Source organism: Calypte anna, chromosome 6 (assembly GCF_003957555.1).
Source record: "Calypte anna isolate BGI_N300 chromosome 6, bCalAnn1_v1.p, whole genome shotgun sequence".
NCBI classification, from domain to species: Eukaryota; Metazoa; Chordata; class Aves; order Apodiformes; family Trochilidae; genus Calypte; species Calypte anna.
In genome coordinates this window covers 32,303,533-32,325,311 of record NC_044252.1, presented here as the reverse complement: position 1 = coordinate 32,325,311, position 21,779 = coordinate 32,303,533, and the positions used below count along the sequence as shown (strand labels likewise).

The following is a 21,779-nucleotide window of genomic DNA, read 5'->3' as shown; positions in this document are numbered from 1 at the left end:
TGAGAGGTGTCAGCCTGTGAGACAGCAGCTGAGTCGTTTTGTGAACCAAAAAAAAAACCAAACCAAACCAAACCAAACCAAACCAAACCAAACCAGCCTCTCCTGCTGCCCTTCTGTAGCCTCAGCTCAAACCCAAGCCCTTCTGGCCTTTCTTTTCATCTGCACATGGGTGATGTGGAAACCAGACATGGAGAACTCCAAGTGGAGCTGCTGTTGGATGGTTTCCCTCTGCCTTTTCCAGAGCCTGGGCTCCTTTTAGCTTTTCCCAGCAGACACACATTGCCCTGTGCCTGGGACAAGACTTCTGCCCCAGTGATGGAGAGGATCCCCCTCACCCTGCTCCCAGCTCTCTTGTTAACCAGAAAGCAGGATTTTGTTGCATGACTATAAATGGTGACTTGCAGAGGCCAGGAAGGAGTATTTATTTGTTTCCTTCATTCCTCAGCCCATGCAAAGCCAAATTCTGCCTGTCTCCTGGGACTACATGCAAGAGCTGAGGGCTGTGGACTGCTCACTGGGGTGAAGTCCCCCAGGTAATGTCAAGTGGGTCATTTGCTTGTGCAAATAAACCTTCCTCGAGCTACAAATGAAAAATATGGTTGGGACAGAGGGTTTTCCATTGCACAGCAGCATCCTGAAAAACTGCCCACCCGACCCTGCTGAACCCAACCAGTGTGAGTGAGACTTCAGGTGCTTGCATGGCTTTCTGCAACATGTCATAAAGTGCCATCAGGATTGGTCCCTGCTCACTGCACTGCTCATCCTGGAGGGTGATGTGTTCTTCCCACCCAAGATCTGTGCCAGGGAAGCTGCCAGGAGGTCCCTGCAGCCCTGAAGGTCCCCCCAAGGCACCAGCACCCAGTAAAAGGTCCCACCAGGGCCAAGAGGACATCTAAGAGTGCAATGTGACCACCCTGAACTGGCCTGGCTCAGCTTTCTCTTTGCCATCTCAAAGCCCTCTGGAAGGCTTAATCCTGTTTTCAGCTCTAATCCATGAAACAAATACATTCTCTCTATGCAGATTTGTTGCTTGTTTTGTTTTGTTTTGTTTTTTTTCTGAGCTCCAGCAAAGCTCTGTGTCAATTCTCTCTCTGTTGGGCAAGATTTTTGCAGTGCCCTTACTCTAAACACAGATCCTGGGTCAGACAAACCCTCTGCCCTCCAGCAGGCAGGTTTGGCAACTGACTCCAGGAAAACACACCAAAAAATGACTTTTGGACTTCTGGACCATGCTCTGCCTGTCTTGACCAGTGCAGCAGCCACCAGACCTTCTCAAGGATATGCAGCATCACCCCTTGATTCTCCATCCTGGAGCACTTTGTTATCTCCCCAGGGTGAGAAACTCCAATAACATCCATGACCACGCAACAACCCATGGTCTGGTGAAAATGAAAAGGGAAGACAGTCCATGAGGAGTCTTTTTCTAGTTGCTCAAAGCAGAAGTCTCCAGAAAAAAGTTAGGAATCACCTCAGTCCCTTCTCTACTGTGCTTCCAGCTTGGGTTCAGTCCTGGCTGGAAATGTCTGCAAGAGGCCAGAGTTTGGCAACAGAATCAGTTCCAGTTCAAAGCCAGAAGCAGTAATTGCAGCTGGGGGGTCAGAGCACAGGGTTATGCTATGATTCTTAGAGTTAAAAATCACTGGGCTCCACGTTTATAAATAAAAATCACATGTATGTTCCCTCCTCTCAACCTTCATGTAGCCACCTGCTCCTCCTGCTAACGTAGGGAACCTGAGTTTGGAAACACACCCAAAGAAAAGAGAAATCCTAATGGTGAGTCAGTGATCAGATTTGCTCTGTGATGTCTCAGCTTTGGTGCAGTGAAGTCTCCTGGTGTGCTAAAGCTGCTGATCACAGGAATTCCTACAGGTGGGAGTCAAGAAGAAGGATTTCTTCCCATCCAGCAGATCAGTAATTACCAGGTCTATTCATGGTTTAGAAAGAAAGAGAGAAAAAGATGATGAAATGCCCTCAATCTTCCTACTATGCAGGGCACTGCATATGCAAAAACTCTGTTATATACACACAAAAGGTAAACTGAATTCAGACAGGAAAACCTGCACCTAAAGGCCTGACATTTATTTTTTGGTCACACATTTTCAATGAACTTTTCAGGTGGAAAGGCTCAAACATGAGTGAAAAGGCAGGGAGCCCCAGACACCCCACTCCTGCCATGGGGCATGGGGCAGGGCTGTTAAGGGTGAATAAGAAAGAAAAGCAACATATAGTTTGCTTTTTCAAGGCTCAGCTGATTTAAGGAACTTGTGGGGTTGTTTGTTGTTTGTTTTTTTTCAAGGAAATGACTTCTCCAGTTGCTGTTGGGCATGGGACTTCAGGGACACAGAAGAACTGACTGTCTTTGATGCCATCTACTGGAAAGGTGGCCCCATGACCTGATGCTCTGCTGATGACCAGAAAATGATGGCTTGGAGTTAGGTGGCCTGGCCAAAACCATGGCCCCCAGGACTGACAGATGCAGTGTGACTTCCAACAGGGCAACTGAGGTTTTCAGAAAGGTGGTGAAAGCCCAGAGATGTCCAGGAGAACCAGGCAGCAAGGCAGAGGCCAAGGAATGAGCAGTGCCATGGGAAAAGCAATGAAGGAGGAGTCCCCTGGCTGTCAACTTCAATCCCCAGGAGATGATGGATCTTCTGGGAGGGGAGAGGAGGGGTAGAGCATCCATTTAAGGGAGGAAAAGCTTCCTTCACTTCCAGCTACAGCCCTGTGCAGGTACCAGTCTCAGAAACAGGATTAAGCTTCACATGAGAAGTGAGAGCTGGACAGTGTCTGGAATCTCTGGGATTTTCCCATCAGGATGGAACAAACTTCAGCAAGTCACTGCATGACCCTGGGGGTTTGCCTCCCCATCCATGTGCCTCTCAGTGCACAGGGTTATTATTAGAGGAAAAGCAAGTCTGATCTCTCTGCTTATTTCCCATTTCAGCTTTTCTAATGCTGACACTTCCCCCTAACATCCCAGTCAGATGCCACACTCTGCAACAGCCCTGACACTGCCTTCAGTACCCAAATTGCTGGAAGATTCCTTATGCAAACACTCTGCAAGACACAGAAACAACACTGGCTGCTTTTTTGAGTTCTAGCTATTTTAGGAAGGCATTAAATACCATATTTCATCTCCTGGGGGGATTATCTGGGAGGGTGAAGGGTTGTGCCTTTTCTTTAAAAATCCCAGTAGACAGGACCAAGACTGGCCTGAGGTTATTATTATTTTTTTTTTTCCTCTCCCAGTAATTATGATTTCAGATAGAAAATCCCTGCCAAGTGTCCCAACTACATGGCATGTGCTGGCTCCAGATGTTGGAAAGCAGACATGGCAATCTCAGCCTAAAGGACACTTGTGCCACACTTGTCTTCTTGTCCCCAACAAGCCTGGCAACACAACAGCAGCAACGTGGCCTTCTGGAGACAGTGGCTTCTCTGCTCTGTAAGAGGATGGACACTTGAGGGAATAGATCTCCTTCTCCTGTGGTTTTACACTCCTAGTGCTGTGCTTTTGGCAAGGTTCTCTTCCCTGTGAAAGATCCAGAAAATAAAGAGAGGAAAAGAACAAGCTCCCCAGTGAAGGCAGGAAAAGTGATGGCAAACAACATGCAGTTGAACCACAACCTGCAAACTCTGAATAGATAAAAGAAGAAACTTTTCTCCTATCTCCCAGAATTACATGAAGCTTCCATGCTATTTGTAGGGGCAGCAGGCTGGGTAAGACAGAGGGAAAGCATCAGCAGAACTTCATATTTTCATGTTGCCTGTATCTCCAGTCCAATAAATACCCAATCCAACCAGCTGGCCTGGGCATCACTGGGCCAATACCTTGTTCTTTATCACTAGTGAATACTTGTGCACAGCTTGCACACACAGCAGAACCAAGAGGTTCCAAAGGGAGTGATAAACATGCCTGAGAAAGTCACTATTTGGAAATAAAAAACCCTGAAAACCACCCGGATTGTTAGGAACTTACTTAGGATTTGTGGAAATGGTGTGATTCCAAATCTGGGACCCACCTTCTGGAAAACACCAATGGCTGGGATGGGGGGGACTCATTCCACAGGGCAGCTCCCCCCTGAGTGCTCCAAAAGGGACATCAGAGGGAAAAGCATCCCCAGGGTAGTGGAAGGAGCCCACCAGGACCCCCAGCACATTCCCAGGCTTTGGCTGGGATCTGCACAACAGCCCCAACACATGGAATTGCCTCTTGCCCCTGAGCACAGAAGGAAGCACAAGAAGAAAGCAAGGCAGGCAAAAAAAAAAAAAAAAAATAAAGAAACAAATAAATATAAACAGGAATCTGGGGTAAAGAGACAAAGAAGAAGCAAAAAAAAAAAGGAGGAAAATCAAAGTATGAGCAAAGAGTGACTGCACTAAAGGGGAAGAGCTGATAGAGGGAAATAGAAGCAGATTTAGTGTGTTCTGTTCACAGGGCCACACGTATCTTTGTTTAACAGGTTATGCTGCCTCCAGCATTCCCTGGGTGTCTGCCAGGGATCTGGGCTGCTTCTCCACACAAACAAATGGGATTGATTAAATTCTATTGCACTCTCCAGGATTTCTATAGGCACACGTCCTCTGTGTTTACAATGCAGAGATCTGGCCCAGTTCCTCCTAGAATAACTAACACAAAAACCCAAGGTTTTTACAGCCTGGTCAATCTTCTAGGAGTTTCCTCCAAAGACAGCAGCTCCTGGATTTGCTTGGCAATTAGCCCCTGGATCAGGTGAGTTTGCCCTCCAATCCAGTACAAAAATACTCAGGCAAGACTGTGACACTGGGGGTTGCTTTTTCCTTCTTCTTTTTTTTTTTTTCTTTTCTTCTTTTTCATCCCTTTCTTCTTTTTCCTTCTTTTCTTTTTCCTTCTTCTTTTTCCTTCATTTTCATCGACCAGGCTGCCTTGGAGAGGAATGGTTGGTCCTGGAGCTAGAGAGCACGGAAAAGCTCAGGCAGAAGGGAAGAGGATGCTGCCAATGAATCCCTTAAATCAGTAATTTCATGGCCCCACTGTTGGCATTCCCTTTGCAAAGGGCTGTGGGATGAGGTTTCCCTCCAGCCACTCTCCATGAGCCTGTGGGCTTTTCTGTCTAGAAAACATCAGTGCAGAGGAGCTGGAACAAGCACTGCAGCTTTTCTGGATGTTCTTCCTTGATATCTTTCTCTTGGATAAAACCCACCTGAATAAAAACCCACCCAGCTGGATATGGGGGATGTTTGCTGGGGGTGTAGCAGGGCCCTGGAGCACCAGCTGGGCTGCTCCAGCCCCAGAACCCTGGGATGGTTTGGTTTGCTTTTCCCCCAGATCTCTCCCTACACCTTTCCCTCAAGCTCATCCCACAGCCTCAGCTCTCAGATCAAGTCAGGAGGGCCAGGACAGCTCCTGCTCAGGCTTCTCCTGGAAAGGGATCCCTGTGAGATGTCCCCTCACCATCCCAAGGGTTAGGCAGCAAGGAGATCCTTGCTCAGCAACTTCACCCTGTGCAGCACAGGAGCTGGGAAGAGGGAGAGAAGGGTGGGAGAAGTGCACTCATGGGAGTGATGCCAGCATCACAGAGGGGATGAAGAGAAGTTTTGGATCATCCTGGTTTGCCCAGAGATGATTTCTGCCCCCCAGGACAAGGAGACACAATGCTGGGAGCTGCCTAAGAGCAGGCAGGCAGCATCATGGCAGTGCCAGGAGGCAGCTGGAGCTGCTGGCACTCGTGTGCACCCTCACTGACCCTGGCAGAAGCAGCACCCACACTGGGGTCAGGAGAGAGGTTTCCCCACCTCAGAGCCCTCAGCAACCAGGAGTGGGGTTGCTCATGAAGCCCCCACCCTGTGTGACAGTGCTGTGACCCCTGGCCAGGCAGGGACAGCTGCTGGGACAGGACTGGGGAGAAGGACCTGGGAGCTACAAAAGTTCCTTATCCCTTCCCATCAAATCCAGTTGCTCTTTCTGATCCAGGAAGCATCTGTCTGGATGAAAATGACACTCTGGGTTATTATTCTTCTTCTGCATGGGTAAGTTTTCAAGGTTTATATGGCAAACCCCACTGCTTCCTCCTCATTGTCTATTTTCTTTTTGGTAACAGGCTGTGCTTTGGCAGGGATAAAGCCCTTGAGAATGGCCATATTAGTACAGAAATGTGTGGGAGGAGGGTGCCAGAAGAAGCAATTTTGAGCTAAATACACACTGCAGCTTCAGCAGAGGGTCCAAAGCACTGATGAAAGACAAGGAGGTCACTCCATCCCCTCCCTCTGCCACCATCCTATTTAACATCATCTGTGACATGCTTCCCAAAACTTTCCAAGAGCCTCCTTGAGCAATTCCAGAGGAAGTCTGTGTGTAGGCAACATGAACAGAGACATGGTGCTGAGACTGGTGCTGAAAGGGTTTTGTAGCTGAAAGCAACCCCAGGTCAGGATTTCAAGAACTCCTCTGCCTCTTGTGACTGGGGTGTGCAATGTTTCCAAACCAGTAAGTTAAAAAAAAACAACAACCCATGAAGAAAGTGATGCATGTGGGATTTGCAAGCCCTTTTCCAGATCTTTGGGATGGGAAAAGCTCCCACAGGATTCAGCTGCAGAGGGACCAGACCTGCACATGGTACAGATGGCAATTCCCTCATCCACAGCAGCACCAGGGCTGGGAGCAGGAGCCAGAAGCCTCTCCTAAACCTGCCTCCCATTGCCAGATCCCCAGCTGCTGGAATTTTTGCCCATGCTGCAGCAGGAATCTGGTGAGATCCAAAGCCCTCAGGAAGCTGCTTTGATTCCCTGACCCCTGGAGCAGCTCTCAGGTTCAAGGAGCTGCCTCCAGAAGAGATAAATACGGAGCAGAGCTGGCACTGAGGGCACCACCTCTCCTCAGGACATGTGGCAGAGGGGACATTTTTTGTTGCTGTCTCACCATTTTCCTAAGAACATGCCAAGATTTCTTCCTCCCCTTTGCTCAGACCAACTGTTCCACAGCTCCCAGGCTGAGAAGTACTGATGTTCCCTAATAAATCAGCAATCCCACATCACTCCACACCTGACCCAGACTCTTCAGGATGGGGATGTAAGCAAAAATCTGAAACAGCCATCAAGAGGAGGGGCAGGCAGGGGACACAGGACATTAAAGACACTGCTTTAGCAACCAAAGCTTCCTGAAACACCCCCAAACACACACTCAATCCCTTCTTCCCCTCCTCCTTCCTCAGTTTTCCAAGCTGTCTGGAGCTTGTGGCCTTCCTGGTGACACTGCAGGAGTCCTGGTGACAAGGCAGCCTGATTTAATGTGCATTCTGCTTTCAAGAGTGGGCTTTGGGAAAACGTAGGAGATCTGATATTAGAGTTTGTGCCCTGGAGGGAAATTGCTTTTAAAATTTTATTACTGAGAATTTGGCTTGTGTCTTTGAAGCACTGAGGCTTCCAATGCTACTGAACCCCTTGGACCAAAACTCTGCCTCGGAAGGAGTCAAAGGCTGGGAACCACGGGGGGAGTGGATCAAGGGTTGGACTTGATGATCTCTGAGGTCCCTTCCAACCCAGCCAATTCTATGATTCTATGAAAGGCAATTTTCTTTCTGTCTTCTCTGGATGAACACATTCATCTTTTAGGGATTGTTGTTTGGGTTTTCTGTCTGTGCTTATACCAAGCCTAAAATCCCACAGTGCTTTAGAGTTGAATGGGAAATGAGGGTTATGGGTTTCTGCTCCTGCAAGGCATGCAGGACTGGGAATGACAGCTGCTTTCATGGTAAGAAAAGGAGAAATATTCAGCCAAAAGGCAGCACAGCTCATAAACTCACAAATGCAGACAGGCTCAGCAATTATGAACTTGCTACAAAAAACATCAGCAAGTTATTAAACCCCAGGTCCAGGCATTTTCTCCTAATATTAAATGATGGAAGCAAAAGGGCTTCCAGGCTCATAGTTCTGCTCCCTTGCCTGTCTTATTTCCATGGATTCTGGATAACCTCTCCTCTTCTTTTAACAAACCCTGTATTGTCCCAAAGGGATTTTCTCTCCTCCTGCTGCTATTTCAGCTTCTAGTTCAGGTTTTGACAGGACTCTGCAAGGACAGGTGATAACCATGGCTTGTCATCAGGAAACTGCAGCCAGCTCTCCAGCTCAAAGATGCATTTGCTACTATGACCTTCCATGCAGAGGGAATTTCTGAATAAATATTATGTGCAGGGGAAAAAAAAAAAAATCCTTAAGTGCAGGGAAAATAAGACAGATACACCAGAAAAAGGACAAAAAGAGGCAGCTCCTGAAGAGGTGATGGAAGGAGCTTTTTTCCCTTCCCTTCTCTCTCTGCCTGGGCTGGCCACGTATTTCTCACCTGCACAGCAAGTGGAAGGAGATGATTTGGAGAGATTCTGGTGGATTTTTGGTCCCTGTGCTCCCATCCTCATCCCCAGTTCCCACGGCCTCCAAGCAGTGACACTGAAAATAACCAGAGCAGCCCAAGGGCCACGGAGATGAACTCCTAAGTATTTAGATTATTAAACTGCACCTCCATAAATCTCTCTGATCCTCTGCCACAGGAGAGGGTCTGGGGTGTTAAATAAATAGTAAATTTCAGAGGATTTGGTAAAATCAGGATTGTTGTTACTTTTCCATTCCAAGAAGACTGATCTTGGTTATAATTATCCCAGCTACATCCCCTCTTTTCTCATACACTGATAAATGAAGCATTTGCTCTCACAAATGCCTCTCCTTGCCCTGATGTATGCAAATGTGTTCCAGATGGATGGAGAAACCTTTTTCTTTTTTTTTTTTTTCTTTTTTTTCTTTTTTTTTTAACACTTGGTAAGCTATTTCCAGGCAGCCAGTGGGCCAGAGCACCAGCAGGTGTAAAGCAGCAGAGCTCTGCCAATTTACTCCACTCCTTAGAGCAGGTGAGAACCTATTCCCCTGCTTTCTCAGCTTCAAATAACATCTTGCATATAGGTGATCTTCCTTGAGAAGTGTCCCATAAATGAGTGATGTAAGAAAACAAAAACCCAGCAGACAAACACAAAGAGAGTAATTGCACAAATCACTTAGGGCAGGCAAGGCAGCTCCTGCCTGCCAGCTCCTGGAAAAAGCCACTTTAATTAGGCTGATTTAAATGCAGACAGGTTTGGTTGTGTTGTGTTTTGCTCTTCTTTTAATTTCAACCAAGGTCTTTGTACCAACCAGAGTTGACCTCCAAGAGTCCTCATCCAAAACCTGTCCTTTTCCTCCACTTATAGAGCAAGGAGAGAGGGAAGAGCAAGCAGAGGAGAGCCCAAAGGAACCCTGCACTTCCAATGCTTGATGAAGGGAGCCAGGGATGCTGTCAAGATGGAAAAGGTCAGTGCAGCCCTCTGGAGGAATAAATCCCCCCCCTGCCTTGCTGTCCTTTTCCCCCTCTGATCCCATTTTCCTTGCCTGGGAGCTGTGTCCCTTCCCAACATCTGTTCCCATGAGATGCTCAAGCACTTTCACATGGAGGATGCAAACAAGAGACCCTCTGGCCAGCATCAGTTTTAACCTCTCTGCCTCCCATCCCTGTCAGCACAGACAAGGCAGGATCTCAGAGCTCCTCTCTGGAAATAAAATGGATTAATGCTTGTTTTTAACTGCCAGAAAGACACAGTAGAAAAAGCCACGTGGGTAGCAGTGACTGGCAAGGGGAAGAAGTTGCTTTCTAAGCCCCAGCACATTTCAGGCTGCTCTGTGCAAGGGGGAGATGAGGACTGGTCATGGGGAAGGAGGTGTAAGTATTTCATTAAGGATGGCTCCCCAGGAAGCTGAATGGTCCTGGAATGGTCTTCCAGCACCTATTATTATTTGACATTTTTAATCTGAATATTATTTGACAGCTTGTGCTACCTGCACATCACCTTGTGTCCACCAGCACCTCTGGCCACCACCTCCCAGCCCCCAAACCTGCTCCCTCTTCCCAGCAAAGTCCTCTGCACCCATGTGCTGTATGTCAAACCAGAAGATGACTGTCTCAGGACATGATTCCAAAGCCTTAAAAACTTGTGTGCATAAAAAAATACAGCTTTGTGCAGAACTACTGTATTGTGAAGCCCTGAGACTGTTGTGAGCAGGGTGATCAGTCATGCCAAAAACTGCAGGAAGAGGCTTTGCAAAGCAAAAGCCAACTCCCCACCTCTCTACATACTTTAAAGATGACAAGCAAGTCAAGTGTTTGCTCCAACATCTCAACCAGCAAGCAAAACTAAGGAGCTCTGTCTGCAGGAATAAAAGGCAGCTCTTCTAGTGTGTGCCTTGCTTGCCTTTGTGTCAGCTCCATTAATTCCCCATGAAATGATGGCTCTGTGACACAGCAGCTGCCCTCCAGCAGGACTCCCATTCACTGCTGCCCCACAGGAGATTTATTCCAGCTGTTTAGGTTTAGGTCCTTACCTTTCCCATGATCAGTCCAGTGAGGCTGCACTGAATAAAAAGTAGCGGGGATCACAAGTTTCCCAGTCTAACTGCAAATAAAGATTCATCTCTCAGACAAAAAGGCTTCAACCTTTCCCCTGAAAAATGAGCAAAACGTGGAAAAACTGTGCAAGCTCCTCTCTACTTAATTTTAGAAGAGGATGCCAACTCCTGACCCTGCCTGGGCTATCATCTGCCTTCCTTGGGCTCAGCTGATGCCAATGAAACACCTTGGCAACCTCAACCAGATCATTTCCCAGCAGACAACCAGAAACATCCTGGTGCTGAGTCAGAAAAACCCTGCCCAGAGGCTGCTGCTGAGTGAAAAGCAGCTCACCTGGGGCTGCTGCTGGGGTAGGTGGCTCTGAGCTGGCTTGTCTGCAGGAAAAGTTTCACTGCTGGGATGATCCAAGAACATCAAAACCCCCAAAGAAAGGCTGGGCATGCCTGAACACTCCTCAGTTTGCAGCCAAATCAATTGGTTTCATATTAGATGAGACATGGCTATGGGAAAACTCTTCCCCTCTTCTCATTCTTGGGTTAAAAATGCCCAGCACTATGCATGAAATCAGCTCTTGCCACAGTGTTTACACAGCAACAGCAGTTTTTTCAGCTTCATTTGGGACTCAAGAGACCAAAGACTGCCCAGAGTTGTGCTCTGGGCATCTCTGCTCTAACAGCATCATAAATATGTGATGAGAATTTAAAAGGCAGAAGGAAAACAGATCATGGAGCCACCCTGTCTAAATATCACACCCAGTTCTCACCCTCTGAAAAGAGCTCCAGATTCCAGTGTGGCCTCTTCAATGCCAAGGTAAAGGTGTTGTCTTTAGAGGATGAGCACAGGAGTGGCCTGGAAGTATCCAGAAGGAAAAACCCATCAAGTTTCAGAAGGAAAAGTGCCTACTGCACTGATAACAGCCCAGCATTTTTGGAAAGAAGACAATGAAGCTTAGCACAGAAAGACAAGGAAACTTGGTTCAAGCAATCTGAAATCAGAACAACACCACCAAGGTCATCCCTGCCACTTGAGCATAGATTTTGATCCAATTCCAGAAGGTCAGCCTGCACAAAGCTGCTGTTAAGCATCACAGCTGAAACCAAGGGAGGTCCTTCAGTTCCTGGACACCTCGGATGCTTCCATGGCCACCAGGAGCAGTATCCCTGCATTTCCAAGGCTAAATCAGGCAGATTCAAACCATAACTGTGACTCATTGCGTGGTCTGATGCTCACAACCTTGACTGTAACTCAGTACCTTTCAGCACACCTAAAACCACCCCAAAATTGTCATCTTTAGGGAACATGCTCTGCCTGAATGGGACCTTTCCTGCTCCAACCATCTCCCCTCAAATTATACACAATGTGTTCTCTTTCCAACATCCACGTCCTTCTCCATTTTGGGGTCTTGTCTTCCCCATTCCCTCCTTCCCTGATCCATGGCCACCGTGGATGTGCTGCCTGCTCACCCATAGCCACACACATTTAACACTCCTGCCCAGAAAGCAACAAATTTGGAAGCTTTTCCAACTTCCCCTCCAGATGATGTCACCCTGGGCGGGTGCCAAGCTGGGGAGTGAGAATCCTTCACTTCAGGGTCAGACATCCTCCTATTTTTAGGCTTGATTTCAGTGTCAGGCAGCCAGCAGCCCAGCTGAACACTTCATGTTATTCAGCTGCAAAGCCCTGCTGGGGTCTGAACAAAGCTCAGCTGGGTGGCAGGTGAAGGGGCTCTGCAGCACAGGACATCCCTCTGAAGGCCACCAGCAGCTGCTCTGCTTGACATGGTGCTTCAGCAGCTCACACCAAGATAAAAAAGCCCACTCCAGGCTCCCTCCCATCCTCCCCTAAGTGCAGCTGTAATCCCATAACCAGGGTCTGAATCCGATCTCACGCTGCAGGGAGCTGTGTCCTGCCTTGTGTAGCCCTCTGGAAATCTGCACTGAGAAACCCATCTCCTCCAGTACAAACTGGGAACAGGCAGGCTCCCAGGGGATGGGGAAGGAGGCCCTGCAGATGCATTGTGCAAAGCACAGGGTGTTGTGCAGCCTCTGAGCTAACGCACACTCGGAGCTGTGCAATAAAATGCACACAGTGGGGTAAGCACCATGCAACAAACCTGGCCAAGAAACCCTTCCATAATGACTGGAGGGAGTCCCTGAAGGTGCCACAGAAGTTGTGTTCACACAGGAATACGTCTATGGAGTGGGAACACCATTTAGCAGAGTATCACTGGCCCAGGTTTCCCAGAGAAGCTGTGGCTGCCCCATCCCTGGCAGTGTCTCAGCCCAGCTGGGATTTTCTTGGAGCAACCTGGGCTCTGGGAGGTGTCCCTGCCCATGGTGTTTTCTAAGCCAAACCAGTCTGGATTCCATCAGCTGATCTCACAGGCCCATTTTAGACCTAAGTCAGAGGAGAGTCAAGAAGGGGAAAGCTTTTGAGATGCTCACCCCAGAGGGACAGCGTGTGCAGTGGGTGCAGCTGGCAGGCAGTGGGTCTCCCCAGCCCTGCTCCCCACAGCCCTGAGACTCATCCTTGCTTTTAAGGAGGACGAGGGCTCAAGCTGAAAGCCCTGGCAGAGGACACAGACCCCATGCACTAACCCTTCGTGGGGTTTTACAGCTGCCTGTGAACACGCAGGGAAACCGAGGAGGCAACGTGGACGCTGTCGACAGTGACTGAAACCCCCAGATGAGTGAGAATTGTCATTGTTTCAGGGCTAAGTGTGAACCTGACTCATGTCCCAGCACCAGCAGCAAGCTGTCCCTATTCCCTTTTCTCACATGAAGCTTGCCCATGAACACTGACACGCAGAAGACCCAAAGCTGGCACTGCTGGCTGCTTTATTTTTAACACCAAGCAAGCCACATCATGCTTCCCAAAGGGGATAAAAAGCAGCCACCAGCCCAAGCCTGGCAGGGACAGGAGGGACAGCAGTCCCTGTGTCCAGCACCACAGCTCCCCAGCATGTTTATGGTGTGAGCAAGAGAGGCCAAGGCAGCAGATTAAATTTCAGACAGATAGGAAACCATTTGCTCCGAGGGAGTTACATCAGCAGCTGACTTGGCCTGCCTCTCTCTTGTTTGCTTCTCTCTGCTTTGGAAAACAACACTCTGCTTTGGTTTTATCAATCAGAGCAGCCTGTCCTTCTGCTGAGAAGACTCCATCCACCAAGTGAGCTGGGATGACATTTAACCACAGGAGGAAAAAAAAAATAAAAAAGATGCAGAGAAGAGGAACCCCTGTTTTAAAAAAGGAAATCTCCAGTGAAACCACAATTACCCATTTGTCCCAGCTCTGCCACTTCTGCAGCACATTTCAACACACTCATTAGCATTTTTTATGGAAATAAAGTAGTTAGCCATTGGTATGGCATTCATCATGGCTGTCAAGTGTTGGACAAACTCATACAGCTCAGCATTCTGCAAGTGACAAGTGTTGAAAAACAGTGCTGGGCTCTGCTGGCTCCCAGGACTGCTTTGCTGTTGAATTCTACTGCAGGAATTATGCTGGCACTGAGAAGAAGTCTCTGAAGATAAAAAATAGGCAAGGAGCTGCTTTCTGTCTTGTCTCATAGACTGGGAGGGAGGCTGGGGGTCTGGCAGGAGCCAGAGGTGGTCTGTGAGCCTGCAGGTCCCCTGGGACAGGGAGCTGAGGGGAGGGCAGGGGGGTCTGCAGGGACAGTGGGTGCTGTGCAGGAGGTGAACACCCTCTGGAGAAACCCTGGAGAGTCCCTGAGCTGTCTCCTTGCAGGCAGTGCAGACACCACCACCTGAGGTTATAAGTGATGTTATCTTCAGGGAGGAGAGAAACACAGATGCCTTGGACCAGCCACAGGCTCTGGGGTTACTTGGGAAGATGCAGGAATGAACACGACTGTGTCAGGTGGAGAAAAGCTGCCAGCTCAGCCTGGCATGAATAAAAGAAGAAAAAAAAATGGCCATTAACTTTGGATGCCTTTCAGAGAGGCTCTGGAAGTGGTTTAGTCCCATGGACCTCACCTGAGCCAGGTGCCCTCCCAGCTCCCACTGCCTCTTGCTTCTGGTGGCTGACACTGGGGCCACCTCCTGCTCCTCCTCCTGTAGCCCTTTATTTATTTATTTACTTATTTGTTATTTTAGCAGCTTCAGAGGAGGAGAAATGGAAACCTTTCAGGCAGCTGTCTCTGCTCCTGCGCGTGTTGTGGGGATGCAAAGCAAGAGGGGAAGCAAAACTGCAGCAGCAGAGGTTGATGTGGTCACTACCAGCCTGATCTGCAGAATAATGCAAACTGCTTTCTTCCAAGGGGTTTAGGATGGGATGAGACCAGGGCTGAAGATGAGAGTCAGGCATTAGGCAGATAGAGAGAAGGACTGGCAGGACTGTGGGGTAATCCTGTATTTCCTCACTGACCTGATCCATTCCTCTCTTATTCACCCTTGCCCCTATTCTCATCACAGACTGATCTCTTTTGGGATATTCAGACTGATTTTTTCAGAGCAGCAATGAGCATATGTACAGCACTCACCATGGCTCTGGCTGGAGCACATTCTGCCCCCTCAAGGTTCCTTATGGTACCAGCAAATAAATTAATATGCTACTAAAAAGCAAATAAACTCCCATTTCTCTTTGGGACTGAAGAGAGTTAAATTTATAGATTAGCTACAACATAGCAGAACTCTCTATCCCTTCTTGCTCCTGTTGTAAGTGTTTATAGCTGAGTGATAATCTGCATTTAGAATGAAACAGAATAGTTCAGCTGGAAGGGACCTAAAACAGTCATGTAGTTCAACTGGTATTTCTAATATAAATCAGTAACTTCACTGGGAAGCAAACACTTAGCTATGCTCAGTTAAGGAAAGTGAAATACTCAAGACACACCAAAGATGATTCTTTAGAGTCAGAGGATTAAATCTCCTGCTTCCCAAGTTCACCACTTGTAGCTCAACAACTTGTATTTCCACTGCAATTTATTTTATGTTGGGATTGGTGATACCCTGAAAAGTGGATGGTTGGATTGTACCAGCACACCATGGCAGCAAGAAATTAAACCTTCTCATAGGCCAAAGCACCAGGCACTAAAATTGTTATTTCTGTGTCTGGATATTTGAATATATTGGGAAAACTTAATGCTGTCATCAGGTGATTATGTGAGTGTGTCTCCTTTGAACCTCCTCTACAAAGCCTGTTCAAAGATTACAGTTACCAAATTGTGGCCAAGAAATTGATGAACACGTGTGAAGAAGATCCTCACGTGGACAGAAAACTGTGATTTGGATGTGCAATAAATAGTGAGTAAGGCTGTGCCTTAAGATTGACTGCAACCAGCTAAAATGAGAACCAACTTGCTGACACTAGGTTTTAATAAGCATTTCTGAAGCTATTAACTAATGTGAATTATAACACAACTTTTTACAATAGAAATATGGTTTGGGAGTCTTTCCACTTAATATTTGAAACAGGCTTAATTATCAGGACCAGGAGGCCATTGAAATGTCTCTGATTCTGTTTCAGCACAAAGGGAGTGTCTCTGTCAGTCCTCACTACACACTTCTGGTATGTTCCATCAAGACCCAGGAGATGTGAACAAACCAATAAAATTGTTCTTCTTGGCTGGGGTTAGTAACACAGTGAGCAAGAAAGTGAGGGTGGGGGGATGCTGCTTCCCTGCAGAGCAGTAGGATGTGACTATTCCCTTGCAGAAGATGTCATGAGGGTTCATGTCCCATGACAGTGACAGCTGTGAATTTATTAATGGGTGGGAACTTTAAGAATAATTTTATAAATTCATTGAGGAAGTTATTACAAAGACCCACCCTGTTTTTCTCAATCCTTAATCAGCTGACAATGGCAGCCTGCAAGACCTTCCTTCTGTCACAACTTTTGTCTTGGCCACATCTGGATTTTTCTCTTGGCAAGCTGATTTTCTAGAAATCTATACAAATTCTGTCTTTTGTCTTCAGTCAGATAAGAGGAAAAGATCACAAGCCACTTTATTATTCTCAGAGGATAATTATGAAGTGGGGAAACTGAAAAATGGCTACATGAAGTAACTTGACCTGAAGAACAGTGGCAGAGCTGGAGAGAGATGGATGCTCTGGTGGAACCCTGGCCTTTTATCCTCCATCCCTGGGTGATCCTTTATGTCCATAACAAAGGAGCTCAGGGATGTTGCTGTATCAGCCATGGGATGGAGATAAATCCCCAATGAAATGAAGAAAACCTCATGTGGATACTCAGGTTTTCTTACAAAGCAAAGCCTGCAAATCACAGCAAGGAGAAAGGGGTAGGTAGGGAGTTTTTCTTGCCATCACCTGCAATTTGATGAGCTGACACACCTGAAAGCTGATTCCAATTTTGAAGAGAGACAGCTGGAAGAGCCACAAAGTAATTTCTCTCTGCTCTGACTTGCATGAAACGAAAGAGGAACAAGGGCATTATGCAGCATTGCAGAATCAATAGTTATTGTGGAAATTATTGGTTTGATGTCAAGGCCAATTAGCTGCAAGTGGAATTAGCACATACCCTGTGCAAGTTCTTCCCAGCTGGGAAAGGTGTTGGCTGTGAAGGGCCTCCACACACACACACACACACACACACACACACACACACACACACACAGGTGTGACACAGAAACTTGGTAATCAGCATCAGATTTCCCAATGCTGGAAAACCCCACACCAGTTTCTTCTCTTGGCACACAAGTCTGCAGCAATGGCTTCATCTGTCCTGTAAAAGGGACAAAGTGAGAGAAGGGACAATCCTATGGACCAGACTGACCCTCTGTATTTGGATTTTACACCAAATAAAGGCTACACTTGGCCAACCCAACCACTCAGCCCATGCTGGAGAGCCATGCTGAGACCAACTCAGAACATCACCTTCTCTCCACACCTTTCCCCTGCAGCCATGACTTGTGCCAACAGAAGTTTTATTCCATGTTGCAGCTGGGATTTATGACATTCCATGGACTGATCTACACCATGCCTGGTTGAAAAGAGCTCAACATTTGAGATGAAATCCTGATGGAGGATTAAGTGCTTTAGAGAAGACAAGCACAGATGCAGGAGTGAGGAGCATGCAAAGCTTGTCATACTAAAGGAAATCTACAGCTACATCTCTACAGTTTTTCATACATTTTCGTTTTAATGCACAAAAGAAGTGAGACAAAGGAGCTGATTTTCAGGACCTCTGTGCACAGTGGTGTAAAACAATGTTTTTGCAGCTTACCCCACACTTTGAACCCACCCTGGGAGCAGCCAGCACTGCAGAAACCCTTGCAGATGTCAGCTGGAGGTTGCCTGCCCTACAGAAAACCTCTCCACCCCTGCCTGCTGCTGAAATCTCCATCAGCAGATCCACAGATTCTTCCCATAAAAAGCTTTCAGGGCCAAAGGGGACTTTTCCTTCTAGGTTATTAAAGCAAGTAAAATGCACCAAGTTGCTCTGCAGCCTGTGATTGCTGAAGTGCCTTTGAAACACCAACAAGCAGGACAGTAAACCATGATTCAAGCCATCTTTCCTGCTGGGATGCATAAACCTTTGGTGGGACACAGGCTTCAAAGATGTTCCTACAAACTGCACTGACCCCTGAAAGAAGAGACAGAGAAGGAGGAGAGAAGGTGACAATCTCTGCCAGGAAGGGACAGCATTTAGGTGAGACCAGAGGGGTCCAACAGAGCTGCTTGGATGAGCAGCAGAACAACATGCAGAATGTCTTCACTGGTATAACTTGTGCAAATAATGTCATTTCCACAGAAAATGCTGTGAAATGCACCTGCAGCAGTTCCTGGGGGTAGTTCCTCTTTTCTTTGTTATTTGATTCTCAAATCAGCTGAAGCAAGGCAGCACCCTTAGGGTGGCAATGGAAAAAATTGTTCATGGGTGAAGAAACCCAGAGAGAACTCATCTGGGGTGATCACCCATGTCCTGAGCTGCAGGATGGACTCTCAGAACTGAAACCTTTGGAAATCCCACTGCAACAAACCCAACAACCTGAGCCTTTTGTGCTTTCCTTCTGCAAAAGCAGCCTCAAGCCTCGAGGACCCGAAGCTGTGGCTAAGGCTGAGGTGATGGTGCCATCCAGAGGTCCTTGGGTGTAGAACAACAAGAGAGGATGTGTGCATCATTTTATACTTGAAACCAGCCATGGAATAATTAAATTTGCTGTTATTCCTCATTTCATTCATTTGTTTGGGTTTGGCTGAGGTTTTGATTTTTTTCCCCATCTCTCTCAATATTCACTGCTTCAATTTTCCACGTGTACAAAAATCAGTCATTCTCAAAACCAGCTACAGCTCTGACCTCTCTTGGCAAACAGGAGTTACTTCACTTGACTCACAATTGCTAACACCAGGACTGGCTTAATCTCAAGAGACACTCATCTGTGTTTCACTCCCACACCATCAGATTTGGTTTCAGGTAACAACCACCACAGGCTGCAACAGGAAATGGAACAGTGGAAAACAATCTTGTTCCCCATCTAGAACAGCTGAGGACTCCCTTTCAACTCTGAAACTGTGACTCAGACTTGATAGAAGAAAATGTTTTTTCCAGCATCGGATTCTACCTATTTTTATGTGTGTGTGTATAGAGTTTATGTCAGTCACCTTAATAATGTGGATGCAGCATCACCTGGGACCTTCCTTGGGATGTCACAGGAGACGTTTGTTGAGTAGCAAAGGTGTAATTCACCCTTGTGAGCAGAGCTGTTTCCCTCCCTGACACCTGGATCCGTGTGTCATTAAGATGTAGATTCACAAAAAGGTCCCCTTAATATCAGAATAAATTCAGCCATTAAATCCTTGTTTTCTCCTTTAGGAAATTAATGGGATGACACAGGTTACAGACAACTCCAAGAGCACAAAGTATATAGCTGCTTTTTAAATCTTTGGGGTTTTTTGTGCTTTATTCAACTAGATAACTGATTTTGAGATGTAATATCTTAAAGGTGCAAAAATACCCCAAATGCAACACACTTATACCTGTCTTTTTTTTTTTTTTTTCATAAAGCATCACTTGCTGGCCCACTAGAACTGAGGCACTGGGTATTACTCTATCACCTTACATAAACCAAAAGCAGAACTGAGAAACAGCCTGACTTGAAAGCTAACAAAACAGCTTTTCATTTAACCTATGGAAAGCACCATTCTCACTTGCTGTATCCCTTCCAAAAAGCAGGTCCTTCTTTTACAGTCTCACGATCTGAAAATCAAGGAATAGATGGTGCTGCTGGACCATGCCCAGTGCCATGAGGCTTGGTCAGGTTGAAGAGGTGAAGGTTCAGGGGAGCTTTAGAGTGTTATGGAACCCAAATGTTAAATGTAGGGACCAACATCTGCTCTGCCTCAGGAGCTGACCTCAAACCTAACCTGGCCTGAGCATCAGATGATGGCTTCATTTTGCTTCATTTTCCACCAAGCAACCCTGCACCATGCCCTGGTTGTAAGTGCTCTCAGGTCACCTCTCTGCAGCTCTTGGCTCAGGGAAAGCAGACATGGAGACACCTCCATGGAGAAGGTTTTGGAAGGTCATTTGGAAGAGGTGAGTGAGGCTGGAAAAGCTCCCTGGAAAGACAGGAAGCAGAGAAACAGCTCTTGCATCCCAGGCATCTGAGTGTTGAATACGTGTCTGGGGGAAATAGCAGACATATGGAGTCCATCACAAAGCTGTGAGATATGACCCTCAGAGAGCACTGAATTGACAGTCTCATTTTATCATCTTAACCCTGCTAGAAGTTTCAGACATGTCTTCTATCAAGTGTAGAACACTTCCACGCAGCAGCAAAACAAAAATAAAGAAGCAAAACCCAAGAAACACACCAGTTCTGTGCACTGGGATGAAAAAATTACAGCAGTAATTCAACAGAAAATATTTCTTTAAGAGATCAAAGACACTATGTCCTCCCCTTCCTGCCACTTTTATACACAAAAATGCTCTCTGCAAATCCAAACTACTGCACAAGGTGTTTGTTCAGACAAGTAGAGGGGTATCCTGATGATAAATTTGTGCCATCAACAGCAAAAAGATCTGCAAAAGCAGGAGAAAAAAAACCTGCCCTTGCCCATTGACTCTGAACGCAAACCAGCTTCCAAAGCACAACTCCATTTCTTCCAGAAATTAAGATGTTGCAAGAAAATTAGAGCACGGTGTGGCAAAGAGAGAAGGGCAAAAATCATTATTTCCACTTATTTCACCTTTTTTTCCATGATTCCTGCAGGGTGTAGGTTGTGCACTGACCTGTACTTCCCTGTCCGCACCTGCAGAGCTCTCATCCCGCAGCGCTGGGCCCCGCCGACATCATTCAGGATATCATCTCCAATCATGATGGCCTGTCAGAACCAGGAAATACAGAAACATTGGCATTGAGTGGATTTTATTTCCCGCATACATCACACTCCTCTGACATCACAAATAGCTTGATTTGGGGTTTAATGCTGCCATCAGACAAATTAAACGAGACAACGTTGTCATCGCATTGATTACAAGTCACCCTCCCTTGAATGTAATTCATGCTGGGGCTCCTCGAGCAATGTGCTGGTGCAGTAAACATCTGCACAACTTGTAATCAATCCCAAAAAATCGAAGAATCAAAGTGATTTGGCACAGTTCAGAGGAAATGCTGAATTTTATGAAGTTAGTCCTACTCCGTTCCTAATGATGCATTTATGTTGTGCTCCAAGTGGTTTTAAGCTTAACTTCTAAACATTGCCTAAAAATTGTTCTTCTAAAAGCCAGCCAAAAGATTAAGCTTGTGATCCTACCCCACACTCTGGCTGATACAGAAATTTGGGAAATTACTAGAGAATCTAATTGATGTCTTTTGGCACAACGTGATATGGATGAGCACGGTTTGCGTTACACCCAGCTCAAGTCTACGCCAATGTTAATAAACTCAACTGAGTAGATCCAAAAAATAACTGAGAAAAGACCTTCAGGCTGTGCTAAAATTTGTCTGAGTGTCTGATGAAAACGTGCAGCACACTTGCTCACCTCAGAGCCCCTGTCAGTGTTAAAGATCTCTGTTAAATTGAAGCGTATCAGCCATGGGGTCTTATTAACAACTGCATCTTCAAAATTTCAAGTGCTTACTATACCCTGCATTAAAAAGTTTTACACTTCAAAGTTAAAAATGGTTGGTGGGGACTCATGTCATAGTTTGAACAAAAAACAGCATCTACACAAAGCAGTAATCTCTAAAAAATAAGCAAAAAACCAGCTTTCAACCTTCCAACCTTACACTGGAGAGAATGGAGGCAGCACCTAACACCAGGGAAACACACCAGCCTTGAAAATATATATTCATGTTCATCATGAAGTAGCTCCATCTTTAGCTACTTGATCTTCATCTTGTTTGCCTCCAACTCCCTGAGGGGGAAAAAGGCTGTGGGGAAGGAAGGAACCC

The 21,779-nt window shown here is 46.6% G+C and overlaps 1 protein-coding gene across 2 annotated transcripts in view; it reads right to left on the bottom strand.

Annotated features, from left to right (window-relative positions):
* The window catches only part of LHPP (phospholysine phosphohistidine inorganic pyrophosphate phosphatase), a 73,687-nt gene that overhangs the window by 29,193 nt on the left and 22,715 nt on the right, over positions 1-21,779 (bottom strand). For both annotated transcript variants that reach the window (XR_003987719.1, XM_008491748.2), the window contains exon 6: positions 20,615-20,706. Coding sequence is in view for 1 of the 2 variants with exons in the window: in XM_008491748.2 (XP_008489970.1) it covers positions 20,615-20,706 (92 nt within the window). In the remaining variant the exon portion in view is untranslated. The remainder of the gene's footprint in view (positions 1-20,614; positions 20,707-21,779) is intronic.